At 36.3% G+C, this 27,562-nt stretch overlaps 2 protein-coding genes across 4 annotated transcripts; one reads left to right on the top strand and one right to left on the bottom strand.

Annotated features, from left to right (window-relative positions):
• Positions 1-299: 299 nt before the first annotated feature.
• Positions 300-15,576, bottom strand: adsl (adenylosuccinate lyase). 2 transcript variants are annotated; one of them, XM_022668520.2, is made up of 14 exons: positions 15,192-15,576; positions 8,711-8,914; positions 8,505-8,549; positions 8,297-8,376; positions 7,545-7,716; positions 7,396-7,442; positions 7,220-7,310; positions 6,790-6,859; positions 4,690-4,837; positions 3,515-3,605; positions 3,261-3,350; positions 2,679-2,855; positions 1,940-1,979; positions 300-589 (listed from the first exon to the last, which is right to left on the bottom strand). In XM_022668520.2, exons 1-14 carry the CDS (start codon positions 15,336-15,338, stop codon positions 549-551), a joined length of 1,443 nt encoding a protein of 480 aa, XP_022524241.1. In that variant the 5' UTR covers positions 15,339-15,576; the 3' UTR covers positions 300-548. The 2 variants fall into 2 exon arrangements, with proteins under 2 accessions (XP_022524241.1, XP_022524240.1); XM_022668519.2 differs by lacking the exon at positions 1,940-1,979 and having other exon boundaries at positions 15,192-15,571.
• On the top strand, positions 14,545-27,494 carry si:dkey-110g7.8 (GTPase IMAP family member 4). Of its 2 annotated transcripts, XM_049467729.1 has the most exons (6): positions 14,545-14,852; positions 18,445-18,703; positions 20,340-20,878; positions 22,053-22,230; positions 24,601-25,179; positions 26,538-27,494. In XM_049467729.1, the coding sequence occupies exons 2-6, from the start codon at positions 18,673-18,675 to the stop codon at positions 26,588-26,590; spliced, it is 1,380 nt and encodes a 459-aa protein (XP_049323686.1). In that variant the 5' UTR covers positions 14,545-14,852; positions 18,445-18,672; the 3' UTR covers positions 26,591-27,494. The 2 variants fall into 2 exon arrangements, with proteins under 2 accessions (XP_049323686.1, XP_022524242.1); XM_022668521.2 differs by lacking the exon at positions 14,545-14,852 and having other exon boundaries at positions 18,287-18,703.
• The last annotated feature ends 68 nt before the right edge of the window (positions 27,495-27,562 follow it).

The following is a 27,562-nucleotide window of genomic DNA, read 5'->3' as shown; positions in this document are numbered from 1 at the left end:
AACTCGAAAACTTATTCCTCTCTTGTTGGGAACTGTTTACATAGACACACTGTCATGCACAAGGTGGAGTCCTTAGTACTGATTAACCAGGCGACCAATGATTAATGATCAACAATTTCCACATACGTATATATGTTTATCCAGCCCCCCTGGACACACCTCTATAGCAGACTGGGCATGTACAGATAAAAATATACCTCTACATTAACTTATTTACATTTACATTATGTTACTAGGGCAAAAAAGATTGCATATAATAATATATATAAAACAAAAATTATGATGTCACATCTTTGCCATATGTTTTATACAGCAACTTTATTTCTGTTCTCTTTTTTGTCAGAACAGCACAGTGACAGGACACTTCTGATTGACAATCAAAACAGCAGGATTTACAGATACAAGTCTCAAAATACTTTGTGCAACATGACAACTCTGACCTCAGTACAGTGTACTCATTCATTGTCTTAACACTTTGGTGATAAATGATTTGTCTCGACTCTCAGAGCTCAAGCTCTATCTTAACGTCCATCTTGTTCTTATAAGGCTCAAGGACAGGCTTGACTTCTTCTGTGAGAAACCTGGTCACCTGAGAGAGTGATGATAGAAACAGACAGAAAATTTGTATAAATTAATCAGCAATAAGGCTTATAAAAAGGCTGATTTATAAATGTTTTAAGAGTAAAAAAGTAGACCTGTGCTGCTGTCAAGAGATTATAATTTCAGGATAAGAACAATATTTTATTGTACTGTAATCAATTTTATAATTATATCAAGTATATGCTTTAATGTTCATATTAAAGGCATCATTGGCACTTAAATAACACTGATTTTACTGTATGATTTATTAGCGAACAATTTGATGTGCAGCAAGAACTTAATTAAAATCAATGTACTAGAGCTGGGCGATTAATCGATTTTATCGATTAATTCGAATTTACAGTTAAGGACTATGTGTTTTTATGAAAATCGATTTTCTCTGAGTTTTAATTTCCACCACCGACGCTCCCCTGTGGACTCCAGTAGTCCAGAGTGAGCTTAACCCCCCTCCCTCCCTCCCGTGGAGTGGAGTGGAGTGGGAAAAGTGCTGCTCCCATTGGAATGAATGCAACAGCAGCACAATTCTATGTTTTCTATTTTGTCAGTTTTATCAAAAAGGTCACCGTTTTATTTATGTCTATTTGTTTTTTGAGGGTGGGTTTATTTATTTATTTTTAAAGTTTGAGGGTGCATTGTAACAGTACCTAAACTATGTGGGAAATGCTTTTTAAAAGTTACTAGATTTTTTCACTGTTTACAATAGTTTTTTTTTGCTTGTTTTTGGTTGCACTTTAACCACAAAGGGGAAATTTAAGTGAAAACTAAATCAATAAAAAATTGTTTTTAACCTTTTCTTTATTATCTGTAGTTTGATTTTTAGTAGGGGAAAAAATCGATTAAAATCGAAAATTGGATAAAAAAAAAAAAAAAAAAAAAAAAAAAAAGATTTTTTTTTTTGGGCCATATCGCCCAGCTCTACAATGTACTATGAAAAAGAAGAGAGTATTTGAATAACAGTTTTTAAAAGTCTGATGTATTTTGTCTGCACATCAACATATTGAGATAAACACTCTGTGTCATCAAAAAGTATTTTGTTTATACATATCTATATCAGAATTATATTGTATTGACCAAAACTAATTAAGATTAAATAAAATATTTTTGAGAGCGGAAAGATTAAGTTAATTACAAAAAGACCTAAGATTTGTGTAAAACTACTGAATATGTATATAAAAAAAGAAGAAGGTGGCTTATTATTTGTCACAAGGGGGTGCTATTGAGTAAAGATTTTGGTGATTTACATAAAGGATATGTTGGTTTTAATTAGTTTTGGTCAATACCGCTGGATTCAATCTAACAATCTCTGAGATTCATTACTGGTGACTCTTACAGTACTTACCACTGTAGACTATATGATAGAGTTGGTTGGTCTTCACTAGCTGCAAAAAGAGAATCACACTGGCTAATTTTTATTTATAAAATCACTTATCTTATCTCAATTAATAACAATACCCATCACCAACAGAAACCTTGTGAATGTTTTAAATTAGTTTATTTTATTAGTTTTTTTTAAATTATTTATTTAAATTTATTTATTCAGTTTCCATTAAATTTGGATTCTTATGTTATTAGTTCATTATTATTTGTTTTATCATTTCTCGTCTTTCTTATACTTTTACTTTACCTTTACTATTTTTTTTCTTCATTTAATATTTTATAAATTCTTTACTTTTTAATGCGTCAATTTTTTATGACCTTTTCAGAATTTCCTATTTTTTTTAAATATTTTTTCACATATATATTTTATTCATCTATATTAAATGTTGATTTAAAATTTGTATTTCTTTTATTTCTTTTTCTATTTTGTTCCTCATTATTTCTAATCTCTTATTAAATGTTTTAAATCCCTTTTAAACTGTAAATGTGGGTCACCCTCAATGTATTTCTGAGTGAAAATAAAGTTTGATTGATTGACTGATTGATTGATATTGCAATGATTGCAATGTAGGCAACCTTAATTGGCTTAAGCATGCATCTTATCACTCGTTTTATCGTTTTACACAGTGATATGGTCCACAAAGAAGAGCTTACAGATGGATGGGCCAGGTTTATGTGTGTGTGTGTGTGTGTGTGTGTACCTGTTGTGGAGCTCGACCGATGAAGGTCTTTGGGTCCAGAAGAGCATCTAGCTGATTGAGTATGGGTGTAAAGTATGGGTCAGCCCGAACTCGAGCCAGAAGGTCATTATCCCCTCCCTCCTGCTTCACTACAGCTGCTGCCTGCTGAGACAACACTCGGATCTTCTCATGGCAGTCCTGTGAGATGGAGAAAGAAAAAAAAAAGACAAAACAACAATGGGTAACTTTGATCTTAATAAATAATAAAAAAAAATCAATTACTATAGTGTTTTAAAATAAATTAAATAAATTTAATTTTTTCTTTGTATGGCATCACGTGTAAGTGAAACACAGTATAAAGGAGGGTCTGTACGTTTTGAAGAGCTTTTTTGCCTAAATGACAGTTGTTGGGGTTTTGTGGGAATGGCAGGTGGAATTTCCTCTTATTGGTTAATCATTTCTGTAGTCTGGTGTCTCATATAATCTATCCCAGTGTTGGAAGGCAGACCATGAAAGTCATTAATCTCCCACAGGTATGTGTGTGTGTATCTTAATGGCAGCTAATAGTTGACTAATAAAGAAGCAATGGGCTGCGTCTACTACCTGTCTGTTCCCTCCAGCCTGAACCATAGCCATGATAAGGTTCTCAGTGGCCATGAAAGGCAGTTCATGACGAATATGCCTCTCAATCACCTGCAGAGGGAGGCAAAGAGCAGGATAAACAGTGAGCAAAAGTAGAAGCAGATAGTAAAACAAACAAAAAATATGAAAGAAGGATAGAGAGAAAAGTGTGATTATAATAACTGTTTAAGTAATGTAAATAAAAAAAAATCCAGTATAAGCACAGACATCCTTACCTTAGGGTAGACAACAAGACCCTCAGTAATGTTCTGCAGGGTGCTGAGAATAATATCAGCTGTGAGAAAAGACTCAGGCAGAGAGATTCTCCTACACACAACATAAAACACACACACACACACACACACACACAAAATCAACATATATAAATATATGTGCAAGTTCTATAAATGCACATTTATCCTTTTTGTGTATTTTTCGTAACGGACCTAGTCAAAAGAACTAAAAAAAAAATATATGATGATGAACATTGAAGAGGTACAGGAACCTGTGTTAACAAATGGAATTATACATAAATATATGATTTTTTTTTTATGTTCACCCAACAGTGTCTTTATACCACCCTTGCTGACACTTTGCATACAGCATGATAAACGTAGGATAATAATAATGCATTTGCAGAACTGAGCCTGGCATGAGTAATGCATGCAGCTAAAGAAGCTAAATTCACAAATCAGAAATGGTGCCTGAAACAACTGGGATGTAAGAAAAAAAAATCTACTGTATATATTTATATGACAATATTATATTATTATATTTTGCAATACTGTATCAATTCTCAGTACAGTTCTGTTTTTTTAATGGCATTTCAGATCTCACAGTTCTGATAGTATATAAATTTAAATTCTTTAACTCATGTTTCATGTATTTTAAGATTTTAATTTGTAAAAATAAATAAATAAATAAATTGCAATATAAATCAGCTTCCTTAAAACAATGCAACCGTTATATATTGAATTATAACCCCTGTGTACTAGGGCTGGAACGATTAGTCGATATAATCGACAATAGCGATTATTTTAATTTGTCAACTACAAATTACATTGTCGACTAATCGTTAATTTGTAAAAGTACTGCATTACAAAAAGTGCTGGGGACAGAAGCGCAATTGGAAATCGGTAAATGGCTCACTCAAACAGTTTCAATTCAACTCAGTTTGTGTCTTCAAAAGTGCCCAAACATAACAGATTATATATTTACTAATTATATTTAGTACTTTCCATGTTTAAACAACATCCAGACATTCAAATGCCTTTTAAATCTCATGTTCAGCTGTTTTGATTGTTTTTATAGGTGAAGAACATGGCAGAAATAATCGTTGACTAATCAACTAATCGAAAAAACTACAAAAATAATCAGTTGCAGCCCTACTGTGTACAATTGTGTTTAATACCTGTTTGCACTGTCGTCCAAAGTTCTTTCCAGCCACTGCACTGCAGCGGTCTGCAGAGGATCAGACACCAGCGCCACCAGGTGGCGGGCAAGACTGCAACAGCGCTCAGCACGCATTGGATTCCTCTTGTACGGCATAGCACTGGAACCTGAACACACATTACACAGTCTGCTTTAGAAGCATGCCAGGCATTTCAAAAACCATATGCAAATATGTTTTTTTTTCTTTTTATTTAATTTTATCTGTCACAAAATAGTCATATATAGTATTTTACTATGCCTTTGAGGTTCTTAGATATTATTCCTTGCACTGATGATTTGGCAATGGTAATTCAGACAAGAAAACTAAATTGTTGTGTAGCACAAACTAGTAAAGTGAGGAGACTTGAGGAGCCCAACACCCTTATGAAAAAAAAAAACAGCTAGAGATGTCCTAATTAGACCCAGTGAAAAGCATCAGATATTTTAATCCCAATCCAGCTCTGAGTCTTCTATTTAACTATAGAGTTAGGAGCTCTATGGTGTCCTCAACACTCCGGTCGGCAGCACCGAGGAGAGTTCTCAGACAGAAAACAGAAAACGGATTTTGCAGTGTGGATTTTTTACAGTGGGGCATGAAAACTAGGGGTGGGCGATATGGCTTTAAAATAATATCTCGATATTTCATAGTATTTTCACGATAACAATACTTTTGGCAATATGACAAAACACTGAATTAGAAAAAATATTTAGAATTTTATTATTGCATGCAATATGATATGGCTCACCTCTAACTTAGATATAAAAAAAAGAATGCAATCAGATTTGTAACAGAAGTCAATGATCCAGAATGTCATGATAATAATAATGCACTCCACATATCTCCATATATCCAGGATTGAAGTAAAATAAATTATACTGGACAAATATAATCTGTCTCTAGTAGATATATAATGAGAAATGAGAACAGTGTGAATTTTTCTTTTGCTAAAAACAGCAGAAAAGTAGTACCCTAATGTGATAATTAGGGGTGGGTGATATGGCACGATATTTCAGGGTATCATATCGTTCACGATATTTAAATTTTTTGGCGATATTATCGCGTACAATATGATATGAAACACCTCTAAAGAAAACATTACATAGTATCTAAAAACATTTAAAGCTATTACTCAAGCAATCCAATTTAGCATCAGGAGAACCACACACCTTTCTAACGTTTTTAATTCAGCACATTCAGTCTCACTGTATGCTGGCACTAATAATGAAGTACATTTATTTCAGTATTAATCAGATAAGCACATCTTATCTAAACTGTGTTGCTAAAATATTTATACAAACAAAAATTGGATTAGTCTGGAATCAGCTGATATTCCTAGTAGCCTTAAGAGACTCAGATCAGGAGCAAAATATCCTGATTAGCACAGCCCTAGAAAAAAAAAGGCAAATCTTTTGCACTTTTTGTGCCACCGGAGAAAAACAGGAGGGTTTTACACAGTGATTTATGATTTCTTAATAAAGACAGGTAAAAAGAAAGTATATATATTACAATATTTGAAGACATTTTTATGTTTGACACAAAAATTGCACTAGAAGTGGCAAATTCTTTAATACTGCTGTTCAAATACCGTCAGATAAATAGCTCAATGATTATTACATTTTTGCAATCTCTATAATGGAATGTACTGTGTTTTAAAGCACTGATGACATCCTTAATATGCTTAGAGAAAGTGTAATGTTGATATAAGAAAATTTATTACAATACAATAAAATATTGTTATACTGCCCAGCTCTAAAGGCAAATATGAGTTCTGTCCAACCACTCTTTTTGGTATAGTGTGTTGCATTTGCCCAGATGCGACATTAAACCCTGTTCTGCTGAAAGTGAGACTGTCCAATGAGAACATCCGATTCCTTATTTTATTTGAATGGCCTTGACTTTTTGCTTTAATCCAACTTTTAATTCACAAGAATCTTACTGTGTGAAATCTCTGTCTATATAATTATCGCACTTGTGTTGTTAGGAGGAGACAAAGTGAATAGTAATCCCATCACTCTCACACACGAATCTAATGGGTATTTACACACACAAACACTCAGGCAAACACTCAACATTACTTGCCTATCTGCTCTTTCTCAAATGGCTCTTCAATCTCTTTCAGGTTCGCAAGCAAACGAATATCAGTGCAAATCTACAACAAAACAGAATTAGAACAAAACTGATTAGGTTATCAGAGATCAGTGAAGGTACAGTCTCAAGACATACAGTACATGAACTGCCTGATATTTATTGTGTACTAAAATTACCTACAATTTCATAAGTATACATAAGTAAACAGTGTTGCCAATAGGACTGTGTAGTAGGGGTGTAAGAAAATGTAGATATATCAAATAAACACAATTATTACGGTTTGAAAAACTGTACATAATTAACTTAATATAATTTAACTTAAATTCAATTGATCTGATTTGTATTATGAATATTAAGCCCTTTCCGGATGGGATTTTAGTATCTTTGTAGGAATTATTGTTAACTTTTGTGCACTTCTTACCTTGTGTACAGTGGCTCCTAAGCTGGCCAGCACACTCAGAGAGTCAATGTCCACTTTACGGCTGTACGTCTGTCCTGTGACTAGGTACGACCTGAGAAGGCATGCATATAATATTGGGTAAGCTTCGAGGAATAGTATGTGAAGACAACGTATAATTTATATATAGCCATACTTACTTTTTAAATCCAGCCATCTCAGTGACCTTTCTGTCCAGTTCCTCCACCTGTGTGAGAAATTGCAAAATCAATGCTATAACCATCCCACAACTCTCTTTCTGTCTTAATATGTCTGTAATAATCAAGTTTAAACAAAACAAAGTTTTTACCTTATCATGATCCCCCTGGAAGAGCTGCAGGAAGCTGGCCTGGGTGCCTGTTGTGCCTTTAACCCCCCGGAAACGCAGATCATCTCGGGCTCTCTGCAGATTCCGCATGTCCATCACCAAATCCTGCAGCCACAGACATGCACGCTTTCCTACTGTGGTCAACTGAGCCGGCCTGAGAGCAAGAGAGCAAAACAGAAAGAAAGCAATATTAATAAAACATATTACAGCCGGCTTGCTGCTTGAAACAAAAGGAAACTGCGGTACATCTACCAGAGGCAGAATACATCAGCTTAATATAATTTATTTAACTCTGACCTTTAATACACAGAGTGATCTAATAAATAAAATCTAGTAGAGTGAAATGTAATAAAATAATCTATATTTTTAATATTGCTATATATAACAGCAGAAAAAATACAGGAAGTTTCATTTTTGTTTCTAAATGCAGCCCTAAATGTAGCAAACCCCAACCAAGAATCACAATTCCAGTAAAGGAAACTGGTTGAAAGGTTGCTTTTAAAGCTTGACATCCAATACTTATTTAAACACACACAAACAAACTAAAGCATACAGACCACAATACTGTTTAATCCTCTTTACCCTGAGTGGCTTTTAAAATTAAGTCATTTTTAACTTAGAAATCTGTAGCTATTTTTCTGGTGTGTACAAGCTGCACAAAAGTGTCCCTTTGTAACACCTTTATGTTTAAGAGTGTATAGCAGCCGTGAAAAGGAGAAGTGAAAAACACTCACTGGTAGTGGGTGAAGCCCAGAGTCGGCAGGTCAGCATTCTTCTCCGCAAAATTAGCTAGTCTGTCAATAACACGTGCCAGCTAATTAGAGAAAAAGAGAAAAAGAGAAAGAGAGAGAGAGAGAGAGAGAGAGAGAGAGAGAGAATCTTTAATATCTTAGATTGACTATATGGAGATATACACATAACCAGATTAATAACAGAACTCACTTTTGGCAGAAGAATGTCAAATCCATCCCGCAGCATTATTAGATCCTAGTTTGAAGAAAAAAAAAAAATAGTATTAACAACTGACAGATTTATATTATGTCAACAAGTGCAAGGTTTGTGCATTACAGCAACAATACCAGCAACAATATGTAAATATGAATGTTAAATGTCAAAATGTCAAAGCATGGCATCAAGTATAAGCTCACCGTGTTGTCTCCAACGTAACAGGAAGTGGCCCCCAGGTGGATGATGGGAGCAGCATTGGGGCAGCAGTATGCAAAGGTGTGCACGTGGGCCATGACGTCATGTCGAAGCTTTTTCTCCTCTTCAGCAGCCATGGCAAAGTTAATGTCCTCCACATGAGCCTCCATCTCATTCACCTGAGCGTCTGTGATGGGAAGACCCAACTCCTACAGAGAGATAGAAACAAAAAAACAAACAAATAAACAACTCTGAAAATAAAAAACTTACACATTTATAACTTACAGAGAGTATTCACCATAACCTTATAACTAATTCATTTTAAAGTAGCATGACAATTGTCTGTCAATTATTACAGCACGTCCAGCATCACTTGGTTCTTTTCCTGCATGCAATAAATAAATCAGAAAGTACTGGTTTAAAATATTGGCCACATTATATACAGTGGCAATTATTGTCTGATACCGATATCAATCTGATATACTATTGCATCCCTAATTTCTTACTATTTACTGTAAATTTAAACTTTTAAAGCAGAAACATGCAGCAATTGTTCTGTTTACGCTATCTTTAGACAAAGGTACTGTTAGCAGCATTTTGTGCCTTGAGTAGCAATTACAGAGTGGCTATTCTTATTATTCGTATCTATTTCAGACGTCCCAAGTCTCCCGGAAGTTGCGGGAGTCTAACGCATATCAATAACGGCTCCCTGATGCCCGCAAGTCAGATAAAATCTAGAATGAATGGCCCAAGAGTGAACACAAATGTGCACGCAGGCGACACAGACTTTTTGCTCCAATCGCATGTGTGAAAGAGAGAAGGAAGAAGAAAAGGTGCTCCCCTTGTGTGCATATTCAAGAAGCGCATGCTAAACAAAGAGGGTTTTGATTGGCCTGTTCTCTACAAAGAGTAGTTAGCCATCCAGTTTGTATGTGTGGGCAGTAGGAGTGGGCAATATTATATCGTATACAATATATCGTGACACAGAAATATCATGATATTAAAAATCCATATTGTGATAGAGATGTTCTGTCTTAAAATTAGTCTATTATTTACTGTGAAGCTTTAAGTGTATTTATTGTATAATTGTTTTAGTTTGCAGTTTATATGCATGCACTAAATATTCTGCAATATTTTTTGCTGCATTATATTATTTTATGCTATATTATTTATTTTGCCACATTATGATTATTCTGTTATACTCTTATACTATATTCCTGAAATGAATTAATTATTTTTCTGTTTTCCTATATCGCCAAGTATATCGTTATTGCAAAAATACCATGAAATACCGTGACATTATTTTAGAGCCATATCGCCCACCCCTAGTGGGCAGGCAGTATTTTTATTTTCCTCTCCTAGATGGGATGCGTTCAGAGAATAAGAGAATGAGCACCGTCGCTCCAATCAAAGCTCATTTCACCCCTGACTACTATTCAAGTATATCCATTTCTGGTTAAAAAAATCTTGCACGCTGTACAGTTTGTAATTTGTGATTTTAGCAATGCTCACATGGGAACTAAACGATTGCAAAAGGCATATGAGGTTAGTTAATGTGAATTAATTTTTGCAACTTAGGATGTCTGCTATTTCAAGTGAATGGAGCATTACAATGATTTTGATTAAGCATATTTTCATGACACAGGCAGATTATATGTACCCAGTTTAATTTAATTTACTCCATAAGGTGCTTTATTGAAATAATGACATGATTGTTCAATGACCTTTGGTGACTTCTGATAATAATAATTCTTCTGCAACAAACACTGCAGTAAAAAATATTATTGCAAGAGCAGATGGGTAACACGACAGAACACATACTCACTCAACAAGTATCAGAACATTTCAAATTTTAAATGTGAATATCTTTAGGGCATGTGAAGGGCATTTAAATCCCATATTCATTTTAAAAGGATGAAGTCCATGGCATTAAAAGAATATTAATCTGATTAATCGACTACCAAAACAATGCTTTTTTTGCAGAGCTAATTTAAGATGTATGCATATCTTACAATATTTTATTTGACTGCTAATGCAGAAGGCCAATATAATATATCAGATAGGCCACATACTACTGCTAAAGAGAGTGCACCAGCAGAGACGTAAAGGCTAAAGGGCTAAAGGGCACATTGCAACACTTTCCTTTACTCTCACATTTACAAATAGCTGAGGGTGAGTTATTTTAAACCCCTCACAGTATCTGCTCTACGCACTAAATGTTCTCCTGGGGGTCTTGAGAAATAGATAAGATAGATTAGAGTATCTTCTCACATAAACAAAACATTCAGACACACCAATCAATGTAATTAAGTGCTGTTTATCCCACACGATACGTACAAAGAGAGCAAGATTTATATATTATTTAGTACAGAGTAGAAAGAGTGATCTAGTATGAGAACACCTCCCCTCATTCAGAGCCTCGTATCTATTCAAGCTTACACTAACAGAAGAGAGAAGGTCACGCATGTGACCAGAGAGCTGTGCTATCTTAATGAAACAGAGCGTGGCCTTCATTATAGTACGTACTGAACCGGAAACGTCTGAGAAACATGCCATCCTCATTATTGAGAATCAGTCTTTTTTTTGGGCTTCAATACTAGTGAATGAATCATCTAAATCAGTAAATGGGGGGGCTATACTTTTGTTGTTAAGGTGGGCTCTACTCTAAATTGACTTTGTACCAGAGATATCGCCTCCCTGATATGGAACACAGAACATGGCCTGGATTCACCCATTTTCACCCAGTATTAGTATAATTAATTATACTAGTAAACTGCTTCATTCATGTATATACTGTACAAGCATTGTGCATCAGTACACTTGTTTTCTTAAAAAGCTGTACAATATTGGGAAAAAAAACTGACATTGCAATAAATAAATTTATTTAATGATCTAATATTGCAATAGTTAAAAATACAGGACTTTTCATTAGAATACACCATAAATCAGCATTAGTCAGCGATACAACATTTTATGATATTGATATTGCAGTTTGTTTGTAGATTGGTATTGAGCAGAGATAATCTGCCTCTTCTTTTTGTTCTTTAGTATCAAACAGAATAAAAGTATGAGAACTCCCTAGGTATTTACCTCAGACAGCAACACATTGACTCAATGTTCACTATTACTATGTATTGGAAATAACAATGATCTGATTTCACATTGATTCAACATTACGGTTCACACTAAAATTTTAATTACATAAAATATGTACATTGTGTTTTCATTTTATAGCCTGACTACAGTATAATATTATGGTTCATCTTTCACCTAAAAACATTGTGAGTACAGAGGAGCTGAGCCCAAACTTACAAAATCTTTAAATGAACGTTGATTTAATGTCAGAATTTCAACATAAACCAATGACTATGATGCCATGTTAAATAATAGCTGTTTTAAGTGTGTTTTCCATCATCTTCAACCTTAAAAGATGGAATGCAACCAAAAACTATTATGTTTTCTCAATGTTTTATTGCTATCCGGGTGCACACAGTGATTTCTGTCTAAATTTTGCACAGGCCACGGAGTACAAGTGCATTCTAACTTACTGGAAATAGCTACTGTCTTTTACTGTGTGTCCAAACTTTTTGTAATGGACTATACATATATAGTTATAGATTAATTTTTACAATACACCATTAGATCATTTTTTAAATTTTTTAATTATTCTAACCCCACAATATGTTGTATGTGTCACAGGCCCTTTAACCTCTTAAGCTCCAAGCCTATTTTTACCATTTTCCGCCTGAAATTACATACTCACATTTGAAGGCTTATCACTCCAATATTAAATAACTTAGAGTCAATTCTATGAATTAATATTACTTAGAAGCCTTTACACAATTCATTTAAAGCATTTTAATTATTCAATTGAACATGTAATGGCCAAAATATGGTAAAAACCAGGAAATTTTTTTTGTAGGCGCTTTTCAGATTTTATTTTTTATTTTTTTATTTTCAGACACATAAAATGAACTATTTATATGGAACAAGGGTTTTGACAGCTCTATATATTACTATTATGTGTTTGCAATCATCATATAAAATTTTAAACTGCTACCTATTACTGTTTAGGAATTATAGTGATTTGAACCAGTAATGGTCTTTTCTTTCTCCAAAGGACTGGAAACTTTAGAATAATAAAAACTACCACTTTTATAACTCATTTTGCAGTTTTTGTGTGGTCTACTCCTATACAAACAGAAATCCGCAGTGTCTTTTTATGAGCGGTTGTTCTGCAGAGTGGAAAGTGTATTAGACTCAGTATCTATGGCCAAGCATCTTCCTTCCTTTGCCTTTCAGCTGGCCGAGCTCGCCACCTGATTGGCTGAGAGACCTCATGTGCATACCGTCATGTCCAGTAGGCTCCGCCCTGTCTGGCTGTGCGCCAGAATCGGCGTAGCGTCGAATAAAATGCTTTTAATTAGGAATTAAAGTTTAGATTCCGTCTCACATTGTTCCTAGCGCGGGGGGGGGGATATAACTGTTGATTATAGGAGACTGGATTGATGGATTCTCTTGAGTCTGGACTCGTTTTGAAGGTAAGAGAGTGGGGGAGCCGCTGGTGGGTGTTGGGGGGGGTGGGGGAAGTGACTTTAGGTAAATACAGGACAAAACCTGAGCATATTTAAGCTCTGAACACGCGCTGCAACGCGCTCTTTCAGCTCTAATTCAGGGACATCCTACAGTAAAACAGAGCACAGTTTCGGAATCCGGATGGGCAGACGGTTCGAATGGTCCGCATTCGATCAAATATGGACGTCCGATAAACGGAAATATGAAAATTATGATTTAATATTTTCATAACCAAGGCATATTTCGCCCTAAATGTTTAATTTCTGAAAGGAGATACAGCTAAATAGCTGTATATATAGCTATATAACTGAAAAGCAGAGATTCTAAGCTTTAAAATGGTATATTGGGTGTCTATATTGAACCTATAACTATTCATAAACACAGCCAGATATTAAATATCATATTTTTCTGGCCCGCCGGCGGGCCAGGGCGTGTTCCTTACAACATTTAATCCATCATTTTAACCCATTTTAGCACCACTACAGGATAGTGTGTGAATGTGACAGTGTTTGTTAATCTTAGCTTATTTACAGAATGTACTAGGTGTGCTAAACTGGGTGTAAGCTAAATATTTAAAGTTAAATATATACTACAAATAACTTCATCTTCTGCCAACTTTTATGGAGATGTGGATTTTATTTTCCAGCAGGACCTGTCCACTGTCCACACAGCCAAAAATATAATATTCTAATTTTCTGAGACACTGATTTTTGGGGTTTTATTGGCTGCAAGCCATAAACAACAACAATAAAATAAATAAATACATAAAATAGATCACTGTGTGTGTAATGCATATATATACAATATATGAGTTGAACACATTTTGTACTGAATTACTAAAATAAAGCAACTCATTGTTCAGTGATATTCTAACATCTATTAATGAGCAGCTTAGTGAATTTATATGATTCAAATGTTGTATTTAGTATTAATATTCAACTTATGTGGTAGTGTGAGTCTTGTGGTTTGGAGGAACAGCAGGCTGTAGTGGAAATGATGGAGTTCCGCAACGGACGTGAGATCTCAATGGGTTTAGTTTTATTTGCTTTACAAAAAATAATAAACAGTTTACTGACATTTACACTTTTTGCTCAGGGTTAGCTGGAAGAAGTGGCTAGAGCTACCACTAGCTAGACAGAACAGTAAGACATACGCAGTTCATAGCAGAGTCCCTCGAGCTCATCAGCTCGGTAAGTTAAACAGATCAGCACAGAAATTCATCCAGTCTCTCACGTCCCCTGAGCTAACCCTCAAATGTCCCATTTACCCCCTTATATACCCCTTTAGCCTCCCCAGACTAAACCAAAGGGAAAGACCCCTGGGTAAACCCGACCAGAACAAAATACAACATATAAATGTAATTAACTATTTACATAACCGGTTATTAGACATTACATTCCTAGGACAGAAAAAGGTAAGTATATAAATACAACAGAATACAATATGTTAACATTTCTTTTCTTCCTCTTTTATAGGTCACCTGAAACCCCCCCTGCACCAGAGATTTCCCCAAGCCCACTCAAGGCTACAAAGCTGGGCGGCCCGCGCGCTGCCGCTCCCTAAGGGACACGGGTAAGTATAAGAAGTGTTTGAGTCTTTGTATGTTTACGATAAAAATGTCTGTTATGTACTGGTGATGGGTAGGAGCAGCCTACCTTATCACAACTTAGTTAAGGGAGAATAGACCAAGTTCATGGACAACGCTACAGCGTAAACTGCTGCTGGTAACTCTTTAACTCTTCTATTTTTAGCAGAGAGCAACTTGAGAAGAGACGAACTTAGCTACACCCCAGGGTGTAAAGGTCGAGTACTTTAAAAGCGTGTATCTGGAACCTAAACAACCCAAATAACTCAATTACAAAGATCTACACGAAGCTAAAATCTTTAAAGAGTATTTTTTTAGCTACGTACTTTCTCAGCTTTGGCGAGGTAGATCCACAGCTTCCTCCAGGTGGTGAATTTTTTCTTGTCGCTGAAGTTATAAGCCATCTCCTTGCTGGCGTAGCGGGACACCAGCGGAGAGCGGTACTTCATGAACTCATCTCCCGAGCCCTCCATACAGGACAGAGATAGAGAAAGAGAAAAAGAGAGAAAAGGACAGAGAGAAAGAGAAAAAAGGACAGAGGAGGACAAAAAGAAAGAGAAAAGGACAGCGAGGGACAAAAAGAAAGAGAGAAAATGACAGAGAGGGATAGAGAGAAATATATATAGAGAGAAACTGAGAGAGGGGGTCGACACGCTGACTAACTCAGGACTCAGGACTTCTTCTTCTGTGGTCGTTTTTTTGGCAGCTTGCAATCTTAGTGCATTACCGCCATCTACTGGACTGAGGTGTGATCACATTGGGGTGTCAAAAAAATATGGAACTGGAAATATGCAGAACAGGCTATTTATTCTCCTTTAATCTTTTCAAATGCCAAGTTCAGAGGGTCATAATTAAAAAAATGGTACAGTAATATTTCTAGTTCTTTAGGCTATTCACAGTCTAATAGGTATATTTTCATAATTTTGTGTCAAATTCAACAGACTATTTTACAATCTGGAGTTAGGGCATCTGGAAATATGCAGAAGAGGCAATTTATTCTCAATGTATATGCCCTCAATGCCAAACTCTTTAATAATACATTCCTTTAATCTTCTTAAATGCCAAGTTCAGAGGGTCGTAATAAATAAATGGTACAGTAATATTTGTAGTTCTTTAGGCTGTTTACAGTCTAGTAGTTCTATTTTCACATTTTGGAGTCAAAGTCAACAGACTATTTGATAATCTGGAGATAGGACATCTGGAAATACCCAGAACAGGCAATTTGTTCTCAATGTATATGCCCTCAATGCCAAAGTTGCCAAAGTTTTGCTCGGCTCAATCCTGCTCTTTACTGGCGAATCATTGGTATTTCGACTTTCTGCACCTTATAATAATTAGTTAAAATTAGACCCTGCATCCATTACAATAGACATCATGAATTGTCTTTATTTTTAAATGTTTTGTTGCACTTAACACTATTTTAGAGTTATTTTCCATCAAAATAGGGCATGAACCAGCCAATCAACAAGTTTATAAACCAATAAAACAGTAGCTTGGCCCTGCCCGCTGCACTGGAAAAGCAGTAGCACTAGAGTCATTGAGGCAAAGTAACAGCTCAATTTTATTAATTTATTGTGATTCAGAGCACTTTCTTAGGGAGGGTATATGAAATAAAAAAAGAAAATCTAAAATAAAATATTACACATATGCTTCCGATTCAATAGAAAAAAAAGCAAACAAATATTTTAGTTAGTTGGATTTATTTGCTATATAGATTTTAAGGCAGGACATTAGAGTCTTCTTTTCAGTGCGTTCCAGACAGAAAACAGCATTCTTATTTTTTTCAATCACATAATTCAACTCTCATTGCTAGTAATGGGCAATTCCAAAGCTTTTCAAAGCTTACACTCATGTACTAAAGGAGAGAAAGTGTATAAAATAGATACCAATTTAAAAACACTAAAAAGAGTTGTCTAGATTGACCAAATATATGTCATGGTCAAAATTGGTAAAGACATGGTACCACTGTCCTCCACCAACACTGTAGGTTACATGAGCATTGGTTTTAGACTCGCCTTCTTTATCTAAAATGCACAATTTAAATTAAGAAACAGACACTTAGGTTTCCCAGCAACACTTTTTTAGGACAGACATTTCAGTGGAACATCTAAAGTCTACTTATTTTGTTTATTCACCTTACAAAACCTATTTTAAGTGGTTGACAAAAATTTATTTTTCTTTATAATGCTACTTTTAATAAACATGTATGTGTCCTGTGACAGAATATTTTAAATGCCTGCCCAACATGCTATTTCCCAAATTTCTTACATTTTCTTTTACTTTCTAAATTAATTAATGCATGTATCAGTTTACACAAGTTTTTAAATCGTTTAAATTTTAAAGGCTCAAAACTGATTTTTATAATTGTTTATGGGGACTTTTATTTTAAGAGAAAATTGTTTTGGACTCTGGCCAGGTGTTGCTAGCATCACATGGCTGCTGCCTCCTAGTGGAGAAACATTTAATAATGTTAGTGTTTTTCAGTATAAAAAATATATTCAGAAAAATGAATAATTTTCAAGTGCTTTGGAGTGCTTTTTAGTGTCTTACAAATAAGGGACACATTCACAAGTGTGTAGTCACCTCTCTGCAAGTTCTCTGGCTGAACCCGCACAAACGAGTGCAAAAAAAGTTCAACAACTTTTGCAATGGTGAGTCATACTCTGTAGGTTGTTTCGATAGTTAATGTATAGTTGTGTTTGGAATGGTTTTATTGTTTGCACACTGGGAATCGATTAATCTGGATATTATATGTAATAAATGCGAGGAAGTGGGTAAAATTACTGCAGGAGTCGAGTTTTCTGCTCCACCCCCCCCCCCCCCCCCCCCTCCCCAGATGCAAAGCATACGCAGGTTGCCAGATTGACACACAGTGGCAAGCAACAACGAGTCTTACTTTGCAGTTGATCAGTGACTATATACGATGCAATGTCCAAATGCCTGTCTCTACTATGCTTGCTACTATGGTAAGCAACCTTACTGAAGCTCAGTGATTACCTGTTTTGCAGCAGAATAGCCAGCTGCGGCTCACTGTCTATACTATAGAAAAAGTACTGCAGTTCAAATAAAAATATACTGGCTGAAAAGAGATGCCAGTGCTTAAACTCAGCATGTTTCCTTAATATCTGATGATACTTCCTGATCATGTTATTAGTTACAACAGAAAATACAATCCTTAATGGTCCTTTAAACATGATTTGTAATTTTTTAAGTAAAGTATAAAGTGGTGAGAACCAGATACTATGTGGCCCTATCTGGTGCTCACCTTATAGTATTTGGTGGCCACTACATACAATAGTTTCTGATGCTCAGTACTTTTCTAATTCAAAGAATTACAATATGCCCCTCTTTCCTGGAAAACAAAAATAAAAATACACAGAAATACATGTCCCTTCATGTCTACATGTCTAACACTTTCAGTGTTATTGTTCTGCATATTTGTGGACTGAATCGTGTTCTTTCTTGGCAGGTTGACTCAGTTTGATACACAGGGCCATTTGATGGCGCTTCTGTTTAGTTTTTTTTTTTTTTTTTTTTTTACTGTAACATGTGATTTCCTGCATATCCTGAATTCTACAGAATTTGGTTTTGGGTGGAGGGATTGTGCTTCTGCTAGTCGTGCAGACTGGAGGAGCTGAAGAGAAGAGAAGAGAAGCAGGAGAGGAGGGGGCGAGGAAGAGAGAGAGAGAGAGTGAGAGAGAGAGAGAGAGAGAGAGAGAGAGAGAGAGGGAGGGAGAGAAACAGAAAGAACAGAAAGAGAAGAGCAGTAGGAGGAGGGGGGAGACAGGGAGAAACTGCACACACAAGATGGCTACGGTTTCCTCCAGCTCCATTTCTGGTAAGTGGCTGCATACATATTACATTTGCTCTGCTAAATTCTCACATGTCTGACTGACTCACACACACACAGACACACAGCTCTCACTCACACACACAGCTGGGGCTGAACATTGACTTTCTCTGTCTCAGGGGGACTGCCTTGTAATCACATATATGCAAGGGAATGCTTTTATGGGATCATTTTGTGTTCTTTTTTTTCACATAGTGACCTATAGTGATCTATAGTATATTTAAAAGGTTTTGAATTGTTCTGCATCAGAACGACACTCTGCAGGACATCTTTCTGGACTGTCCACTGCAGGGGCTGCATAGCCGAGTTCTCAATCTGTGCATTGCAGCTCAGAAAAAGCACAAAAGAGGTCACGAGCAGTGCACACAGAAAACACAGATGTTGTGTAGAGTACAGAAAGTTTTAAAGTGATTAACAGACCCGGTATATTTGCTGTGGAAATGTTTTTAGCCCCTGAAACTGTAAGATTATTCACCACTATACAAATATTAAAGTTACGTAACTACTATGAATTATTTACTAACTATGAAACCAGCATGTTAAACAGTGTCAAGTATGGGGAACAGAAGCAGCATCATATGCAGGTTCATGTTTCAAGTTTGTTTAAAAGGTTAGGGAAATAGTCTAGAGAATACCAGTCATTTTTTTTCGGTATTTTAAAACATAAAATGCAAAATTATTAATGCTTATTAACAAGTGAAATGAAGTTGAACAGAGAAAAATGTTAAAATCTGGAATCTTGTTTCTTCATACTTGTTTCCAGTTAAATAAAAGTTAAAAAGTAACATGAATGTCTTGGAGGCACAGTAGCGTAGTGGTTAGCAAGTTCTCCTCCCAGCACTGGGGTCTTCGGTTCATGTGTTTGCTACATTGTATATATTTGGTCCGCTTATTTTTGTTTCCACACTGCAGTTTAGGGAGTGCACCAAACACCTTTGTGTGATACTCCTACATACGGCTCATTTTTCCCGCTTTTCCGGTTATTCTGAGAGGGTACTGACTGCAGTCCCTGTCTGGGTGGAGTTTCTATGTTATTCCCGTGTCTGCATGGGTTTTCTCCCACAGTCCAAAAACATTGAGATAAAGTAACTTGAATACTCTAAAATGACCTAAAAAAAAATCAAATACTCCAAATTGATCTGGTGTGTATGTGTGAATGTATGTTTGACTGTGTGCTGAAATATGGATTGGCACTCTGTTTTGGTAAAATGCTGTAGCGTCCAATGCAATCCTTCAGGTGGACGGTTGTTTCTGGTTGAGAGTATGTTGTGTGCTATTGGCTCCTGCTTCTCACCAGATGAGTGCTGAGTATAAATTGTTGTGTGTAGAAACGTGATTGTAGCGTTCTTTGGTTTCTAGAAAGACGCTTTATATGTGTAACTTCATTCATTCATGCATGTATTTAGGATTTAAGGGGTTAAATTAGCTACTTGTACAGGATAAACATGGACTTTATAAGACATTTAGCTTTATTATCTGACTTGGATGCATGTTGGTTGGAATTCTATTGGAATGTGTTGCCCTGCACTTGTCTATTCAGTCCTGTAAAACCTCCTCACCCTATTAATCTTCTGTCTATTTTCTTGTCTCTCCTTGCTTTTCTCTCCTTGTTTCTCACACTCAGGAGAGTCAACACCCTGTTTGCTGGAGAGGCATGTCATACTGCTGGGTTACCGTGGCTCTGGCAAGACCTCATCATGCATCACTATTACTGGCCAGGAAGAAGCCCCTGCCAAGCAGCCCACAAAGGAAGCAGTACTTTTCACAAAGGAACATGACTCTGGGCGGCTTTTGCTGCTGGACACTCCGGGATGGAGCTTGGAGGGTGGGGACATAGTAGCGGAGGGGCTAGATGAACAGAGCACTACATCTGCTCAAATCAGACAGCTGTGCTATCCAGGTGTTCATGTTCTGCTGCTGGTGGTGCCCATCGGAGAGACCTTCACTGAACAGCACAGACAAGGCATGTTGGAGCGGTTGGAGTGCGCTGGGTTGCACGTGTGGAAATTCTGCATGGTACTGTTCACTGGAGCGGACAGACTGTGGGGAAACGGTGTGGAAGAGTTTATTGCGGAGGGAGGAAAGACAGTCCAGATGCTGGTGGAGAGGTGTGGAAACAGGTACCATGCTCTGGATAACACCAACTCTGAGAACAGCACACAGGTTAGTATAGTGTAAACTGGAATGCGGCTATAGATACGCTCATTGCAGTGTGTTGGCAAAGGTGAAAAAAATTCCAGTGAAATTTGACCTTTAAAATCATTATCTCATTCTGTACCCTATATTAGGAACACCAGCTCGAAGCTGGATCAGAAAAAAGAAAATCATCACTATAATGTAGAGATGTAAAGAAATATTGATGTATCAAGGTATTGTTATATTATGGTTTGAAATTGGGTATTGATTTTCAAAGATACAGTCACAGTATTTTTTAATTTAACAAGAGGGACCTGCACACTTTTAAGCAGATGGTTCTAATGTTATGGCTGATCAGTGTATAGAAATCATATTCATTTTGGAAATCCTCACTGGAGTTTCTAAGTATGCTGATTAACAACCTTAACTCAGTGGCATATCTAAAAATGTGATAAATATGATGTGTGTTTTAAGCTATTTCATTATTATTAACATGATATTTTATCATTGTCCAAAGAATAAATAATGTTGTGTCAGTGGTGTCAATCGATTAAAAAAGCAATCAAATTAATTACAATCGAATTCTGAGATTAATCACGAATAATCAAACTTAAACTTTCTTCCTTAAGACTAAGCTTTTGTTATTGAGTGTTTAATGGGGATAAAATAATTTGGTATTATTGGTGCCAATCCCTTAAAAAAACATTGCATTAATCACAACAATATTCTGAGACTAAATCTTGGATAAAATAATGATTGCATCCTTCTTTTACTGTATTATAACATCCCAGGGTAGATTTACGGTATTGTAGTATCTCAGGGTGGTTTTGATGCATTTAAACTTGAATACTGTAATGTGCTGAGAGTTACTGAGTTTAACTGAGAGATTTGATAGAGAAGATAAACTATAGTGTATCACCATATTCCACACCCAACAGCTTAAAAAAAGAGGGAGTGTGTCATCAACTGTGTGTGTGAAAGACAGAGAGAGAAGGAAAGAAAAAAAAGAGAGAGAGAAAGGGAACATAAACTTTAGCATGAATAAAAAAATCTCAACAGTAAGCGTTGCTGTGTTATATCACTAAATAAAACTGCTATGAGTCACCAGGCTCTGTCAAATCTGTCACGTGATTAATTTGTGTAAAAAAAAGTTTCCAAAATGTTGTTCATAAGTTTCCTTTAATATTATCCTCCTTTACAGGTTGCTGAACTGCTGCAAAAGGTGGAAGAAATGATACAAGAGAACGATGGATCATTTTTTGTGACAAACGAAAATACTCACGCTTCCTGTCCTGCACAGAGGTGGCGTGAAGAGGTCAGAGATTGGATGATGACAGCTGATGGAGAGGTGTCTCCATTATATAGATCACCGCCACGAGGTGAGATTAATGCCGAGTTCAGTGTGGGCAGTTTGCCCTTTCGGTTTGTGGTCCTGAAATGATGTTTTATAAAGGATGCTTTCACACCTGAAAGTCCGGACCGTGGTCCGAACCAAGGTTCATGTGTTTGCTACATTGTATATATTTGGTCCGCTTATTTTTGTTTCCACACTGCAGTTTAGGGAGCGCACCAAACACCTTTGTGTGATACTGCTACATACGGCTCATTTTTCCCGCTTTTCCGGTTATTCTGAGAGGGTACTGACTGCAGCCTGCAGGAAGGCGGAGTTCCGCCCACTTTGTTAGCGTTATGACGTCCAGTCCCGCCCACTTTGTCAGCATCATGTCTTAGCTCCGCCTCTGAACGGAAGTAAACAATGTACAGGGCAGTTAGCGGACTTATTAATATAATGTGTCGCGTCCTCTGGCTTAAATACTGTGCAAACACTACAAGCTTGCGAGACTGACAAGGCGTGGCGTGGACAAAGGGTGGGTCTGGACGCGCTAGACGTCCAACTCCGCCTTCCCGCAGGCTGCAGTCAGTAGTAACTTAGTTGGTTATTTTTCTTCTTCTGCTAACGTTGTTGAGGAACCGGACCATGGTTCAGAAGATCCGGACCGAGACCACCTCTCTTGGTCGGACCAAAATCTGGTCCTTTGGTCCGGACCGTGATTCGCGGCCCCTTTCACACCTGCTACTTTGGTTCGGACCAAACTGCAAAGTCCGAATGTCCCGACCAAACGAGGCAGGTATGAAAGCACCCTAAGGCAGTCTGTCTATTTTCTAGCCTGCTTCAGTCTGATTTGACTTAACAGTTCTTGTGACAGATCTCATAATCTGGATTAATTGAATCTGGTTAAAAAAAGACAATTAGAAGCTTCTTTACTACATTGTGAAAACCAACCAAAGTTGCAACTTCACCTACATGCCCAATGTCCTGGCACGGGAACTAGCATCGTGTCCCATAACTTGTCTTCTTATTAATGAGAAGACAGGCCATTTACCACTGTATAAATGGGATTTTTTTAACATTAATCAATCATGGCTCTCATTTATGAACAAAGTCCCGTCCCCTTTAACAAATAGAGCCAATCAGTTGGATGCCTGTGTGCAGAGAGTAGGGGAGAGTCTGTGTGCTGGTGGGCAAGCCTCCCCTTGCTGTGGACAAGCCAAAAATCATATTTTTGTGCATTTTTGAGCCAAGCATTACAAACTGCTCTTGAGGTTTTCATCAGTTATGTAAAATACAGCTCTGGAAAAAAATTAAGAGACCACTTCAGTTTCTGAATGAATTTCTCAGATTTTACTATACATAGGTATATGTTTGTGTAAAATTAACACAGTTGATTTATTCTATGAAATGACTTTCAGACCTCAAGTAATGCAAAGAAAACAAGTTCAGATTCATAAAGTTTTAACAGTTCAGAAATCAATATTTGGTGAAATAACCATGGTTTTGAATCACAGTTTCCATGCACCTTAGCCTGTTCTCCTCCACCAGTCTTACACACTGCTTTTGGATAACTTTATGCAACTCCTTGTGCAAAAATTCAAGCAGTTCATCTTGGTTTAATGTCTTGTGACCATCCATCTTTCTCTTGATTGTATTCCAGAGGTTTTTAATTAGGTAAAATTCAAAGAAACTCATCATTTTAAGTGATCTCTTACTTTTTTCCAGAGCTGTATGTTGGCCAAATGACAATGACACAAAATAACAGAGCTGGCTCAGCTGAGGTGCATAGTGCGCAGAGGTCACCAACTTTCTGCAACTTTTCTGAGTCAAATCACTGCAAGCTTCCAAACTTAATGGCCTTTATATTAGCACAAAAATTGATAGAGCATAGAGCTTCATTGAATGGGTTTCCATGACCGGGCAGCTGCATCCAAACCTTACATCATCAAACACAAGGCAAGCGAGTGGATACTTTTGCCAATGTAGTGTATAGCTAATTGGAGTATAGGGCCATCCAAAAAATTTTGAATATCTTTGAAAAGTTACTTTATTTCAGTAATTCAGTTTAAAATGTGAAATGTGTACATTATATAGATGTATTACACCCAGAGTGATCTATTTTAAGCGTTTATTTATTTTATTGTTGATGATTTTGGCTTACAGCCAACTGAAAACCCCAAAATCAGTGTCTCAGAAAATGCAAATTTCATTTTCCAGCAGGACTTGGCACACTGCCCACACTGCAGAAAGTACCAATTGGTCTTATATAATATTCAAAATTGTTTTTGAGATGGCCCTGTATATCTGTTTACTGTGTGAGCTCAAGGTTTTTATCTTCTGATTCATGAACATTTTGTCTTTCTTTCTCTTTTTGTTTTGTCTCTTATTCTATTACTGATCCTCCTCTTTCTCTCAGAGTTGCGGATGCTGTTAGTGGGCTGGCAAGGTGCTGGTAAGAGTTCAGCAGGAAACATGATCTTGGGTGGACACAAGTTCCACTCGGGCACACGAACTGAGATCTCCCTCCGGCGACAGGCCTACGTCAGAGGCCGCCGCATCACCATCGTGGACACACCGGGCTGGGACTGGTTTTCCCTCCGCAGGACACCAGCTCACATTAGAAAGGAAATCAGGCGAGGGGCGGGGCTCCTACACCCAGGTCCTCATGCTCTTCTGCTGGTCATCCCTGTCTTTTCCTCCCTGACCTCCAAAAAGAGGCGAGCTCTGGAGAACCACCTGGAGATGTTCGGTAAGGAGGTGTCTTTTCACACTGTGGTGCTGTTCTCCTGTGGTGACTGGCTGGGCCCGACGTCAATTGAGGAGCAGATCCAAAGGACCGGTGGGCAGCTGTTAAATCTGATGGAGTACTGCTGGAACTACTATCATGTGATAGACAGCACCAATGCTGAAAAAGGCAAAGAGCAAGTCTCTGACCTTCTGACAAAAGTGGAGGAGATGGTGGCACAGAATGAAAGGCCTTTTTTGCCTGTGATGTGTGAGTATTGCTGTTTTTACTAATACAAGATTTTATAATGTACTGCCAAAAAATATATATATATATACATATAACAGAAACTAGCAAAGTTACATATAATGAAATAACTATATACATCAGATAACTAGATATGTTTTACTGGGGTCAATTACATTCAGCCACATTTAGTAATTTTGTTTGCAACCAAATTAGCTTTAAAGCTGACGTAAGTATTTAAAACTGAAACACAAAACACAAAATATTGAATGTTTATTTTAACAAAGCTTTTAGGGCTGCAACAACTAATCGATCAAATAGATGAAATAGACGGCAACTAATTTAAAAATACGATTAGCTGAGTTTATGTTATTATACATATAAGTACAGTTGCTACGTCAAATGTGGGGCAGTAAGCCAACCAAAGCCATGACAGTAAAGCACCATTAAGCTGGATGCATGTTGGAGCCATGAGTAATTTAGATTCACAGTAAGTTTGTTAATTCTAAGTAAGTTAATTCTATTTCTTTCTAATTTTCTCTCACTTAATGTTCCTAGAGCCTAGAGTAGTTGTCTCATTCTTAGTAAATTTATATTTCACCACCACCACCACCACACACTGAGGTTACCAGAACCTGCTAGAGTAAATAAACAAGATGTCTAAATTTCAGTAAACTTATATCTCACAGACATTAAGCAAGTTTTCTGTTTTCCAAAATTTAAATGATACATTTAAAGCCTTTTCTGACTCTAACGAGTTGTAATATATTATTTGGTACTAGATTATCACACTAGGCTTTATTTTTGATTTGCAAATAATACTCCATAACGTTGTGTGACTTAAAGTCTTAGAGAATCACAGCAAAATGTATTTTTACATTACATAGAATGTTGCTGTGTTATTAAATAATGATAATAATATATTTAAGACAGATTGGTTTATTAAATTAATATATATATATATATATATATATATATATTTATATATATATATATATATATATATATATTTATATATATATATATATATATATATATATATATATATATATATATATATATATTGTTAGTTGCAGCCCTAAATGCTTTTTGTGTTTGGATCTGTGGTACATCTGGACTGTAAATCTGAATAAATCACACTGATATATTTCCATTGCTTTATATGAGCCAAAGTCACAATTTAAGTAATATTATTTTATGTTTAATTGTCTATGATATCAGTGCCATATGTAAATAACAAGCAATCAAAACAGGCAGTTGCAACACAGATCTGCCAAAAATAAATATATGAATTAACCGGTTGCTTGTTTGGCTGATTCCAAACAATTGGCCAATAATTTGAGTTTTAAAGTATAATAGTCTTTCTTTTTTATATTTTGCAGTAAACGAAGAGATGGAGGATCAGACCACATGTGGGATATGCACTCTTCAATGAGAAAAACAAAATGAACAGTCTTCTCTCACAACGATTTACAGTCATTCAGTAAAGTGGAGTTGTGGTTTGAGTTGTAATAATACTAATATACAATAACAACATGGTTTTGCATGGCTATCTTCAAGCATTGCCCCAAGTTCTGCTGCAGTCATAAATCCACTGCAGTTACAGGCTACTGAAGGAGGATGAATGTACTATAAAATTAAAGAAAAAAGAAGACATGAAATGAATGACAATGAATGCACTGGGACAATGCTCTCACACAGAGATTGTATTTGGGTAATAATAACAATAGTGTTTTTGTAACACTCTAATTATAACCTATCCAAAGTACCTTTATTTTTCTGTATTAAATACAGACACACAGAACCTTCATATAAAGATGCATGTTTATGCCATTGTGTCTTACAATATACTTTACTGATTTTAAAATCTGTTTTGTGAAGTCTGAACAGTTTTGCACACATTTTTGTCGTGTCTGAAATGTACTTGTAATCACTGAAGTCAAGTAAAGACATATATGAAGGCATAGGTCAAGTAGAGAGTACGCCAGTGTAGTAGCTGAGCTTAAAATAGCACCTGTGCTAACTTCACTCAAGAGACACTGATTATGTCTATGCTTATATAAAGCTAAAGTTGCACTAAAAGTATGAGGTTGTTGCAACATAGATACGCTAAAATAGAAATGTACAACATGATACTACTACGACTATTAAATGCCATTTTGCATTTGTAATGATGTAATGTTCACACACACAGGTGTACATTTCACATTTGTACATGTACAGTACAGCTTAGCCGGCTCAAAGGGAAACCGAGGTATTTACAGCACTTACGATGTAATTTTTGCATACTGCTGCACACTTTGCATCTGATATTTTCAATAAAATAAAGTGAAAACATGTGAGAGCCTATGAAACTTAAGCTTAATTCTGCACCAAATATTTGCATGTGTCAAGGACATACTTAAGC

The sequence above is a fragment of the Astyanax mexicanus genome, chromosome 19, assembly GCF_023375975.1.
Source record: "Astyanax mexicanus isolate ESR-SI-001 chromosome 19, AstMex3_surface, whole genome shotgun sequence".
Classification (NCBI taxonomy): Eukaryota; Metazoa; Chordata; class Actinopteri; order Characiformes; family Acestrorhamphidae; genus Astyanax; species Astyanax mexicanus.
Note: the sequence above shows the minus strand (reverse complement) of the source record. Positions and strands in the feature narration are given on the sequence as shown.

What these genes read in the sequence shown, in the direction of transcription:
- si:dkey-110g7.8 (XM_049467729.1), top strand. Translation starts at nt 18,673, where the DNA reads ATGGCTACGGTTTCCTCCAGCTCCATTTCTG. An exon ending in TTCCTCCAGCTCCATTTCTG is followed by an intron (nt 18,704 to 20,339) that starts GTAAGTGGCTGC and finishes TCTCACACTCAG; the next exon opens with GAGAGTCAACACCCTGTTTG. An exon ending in GCCTTTTTTGCCTGTGATGT is followed by an intron (nt 25,180 to 26,537) that starts GTGAGTATTGCT and finishes TATATTTTGCAG; the next exon opens with TAAACGAAGAGATGGAGGAT.
- adsl (XM_022668519.2), bottom strand. Translation starts at nt 15,338, where the DNA reads ATGGAGGGCTCGGGAGATGAGTTCATGAAGTACCGCTCTCCGCTGGTG. An exon ending in GTTACGTTGGAGACAACACG is followed by an intron (nt 8,550 to 8,710) that starts GTGAGCTTATAC and finishes TCTTCAAACTAG; the next exon opens with GATCTAATAATGCTGCGGGA. An exon ending in ATTTGAGAAAGAGCAGATAG is followed by an intron (nt 4,838 to 6,789) that starts GCAAGTAATGTT and finishes ATGTGTGTTCAG; the next exon opens with GTTCCAGTGCTATGCCGTAC.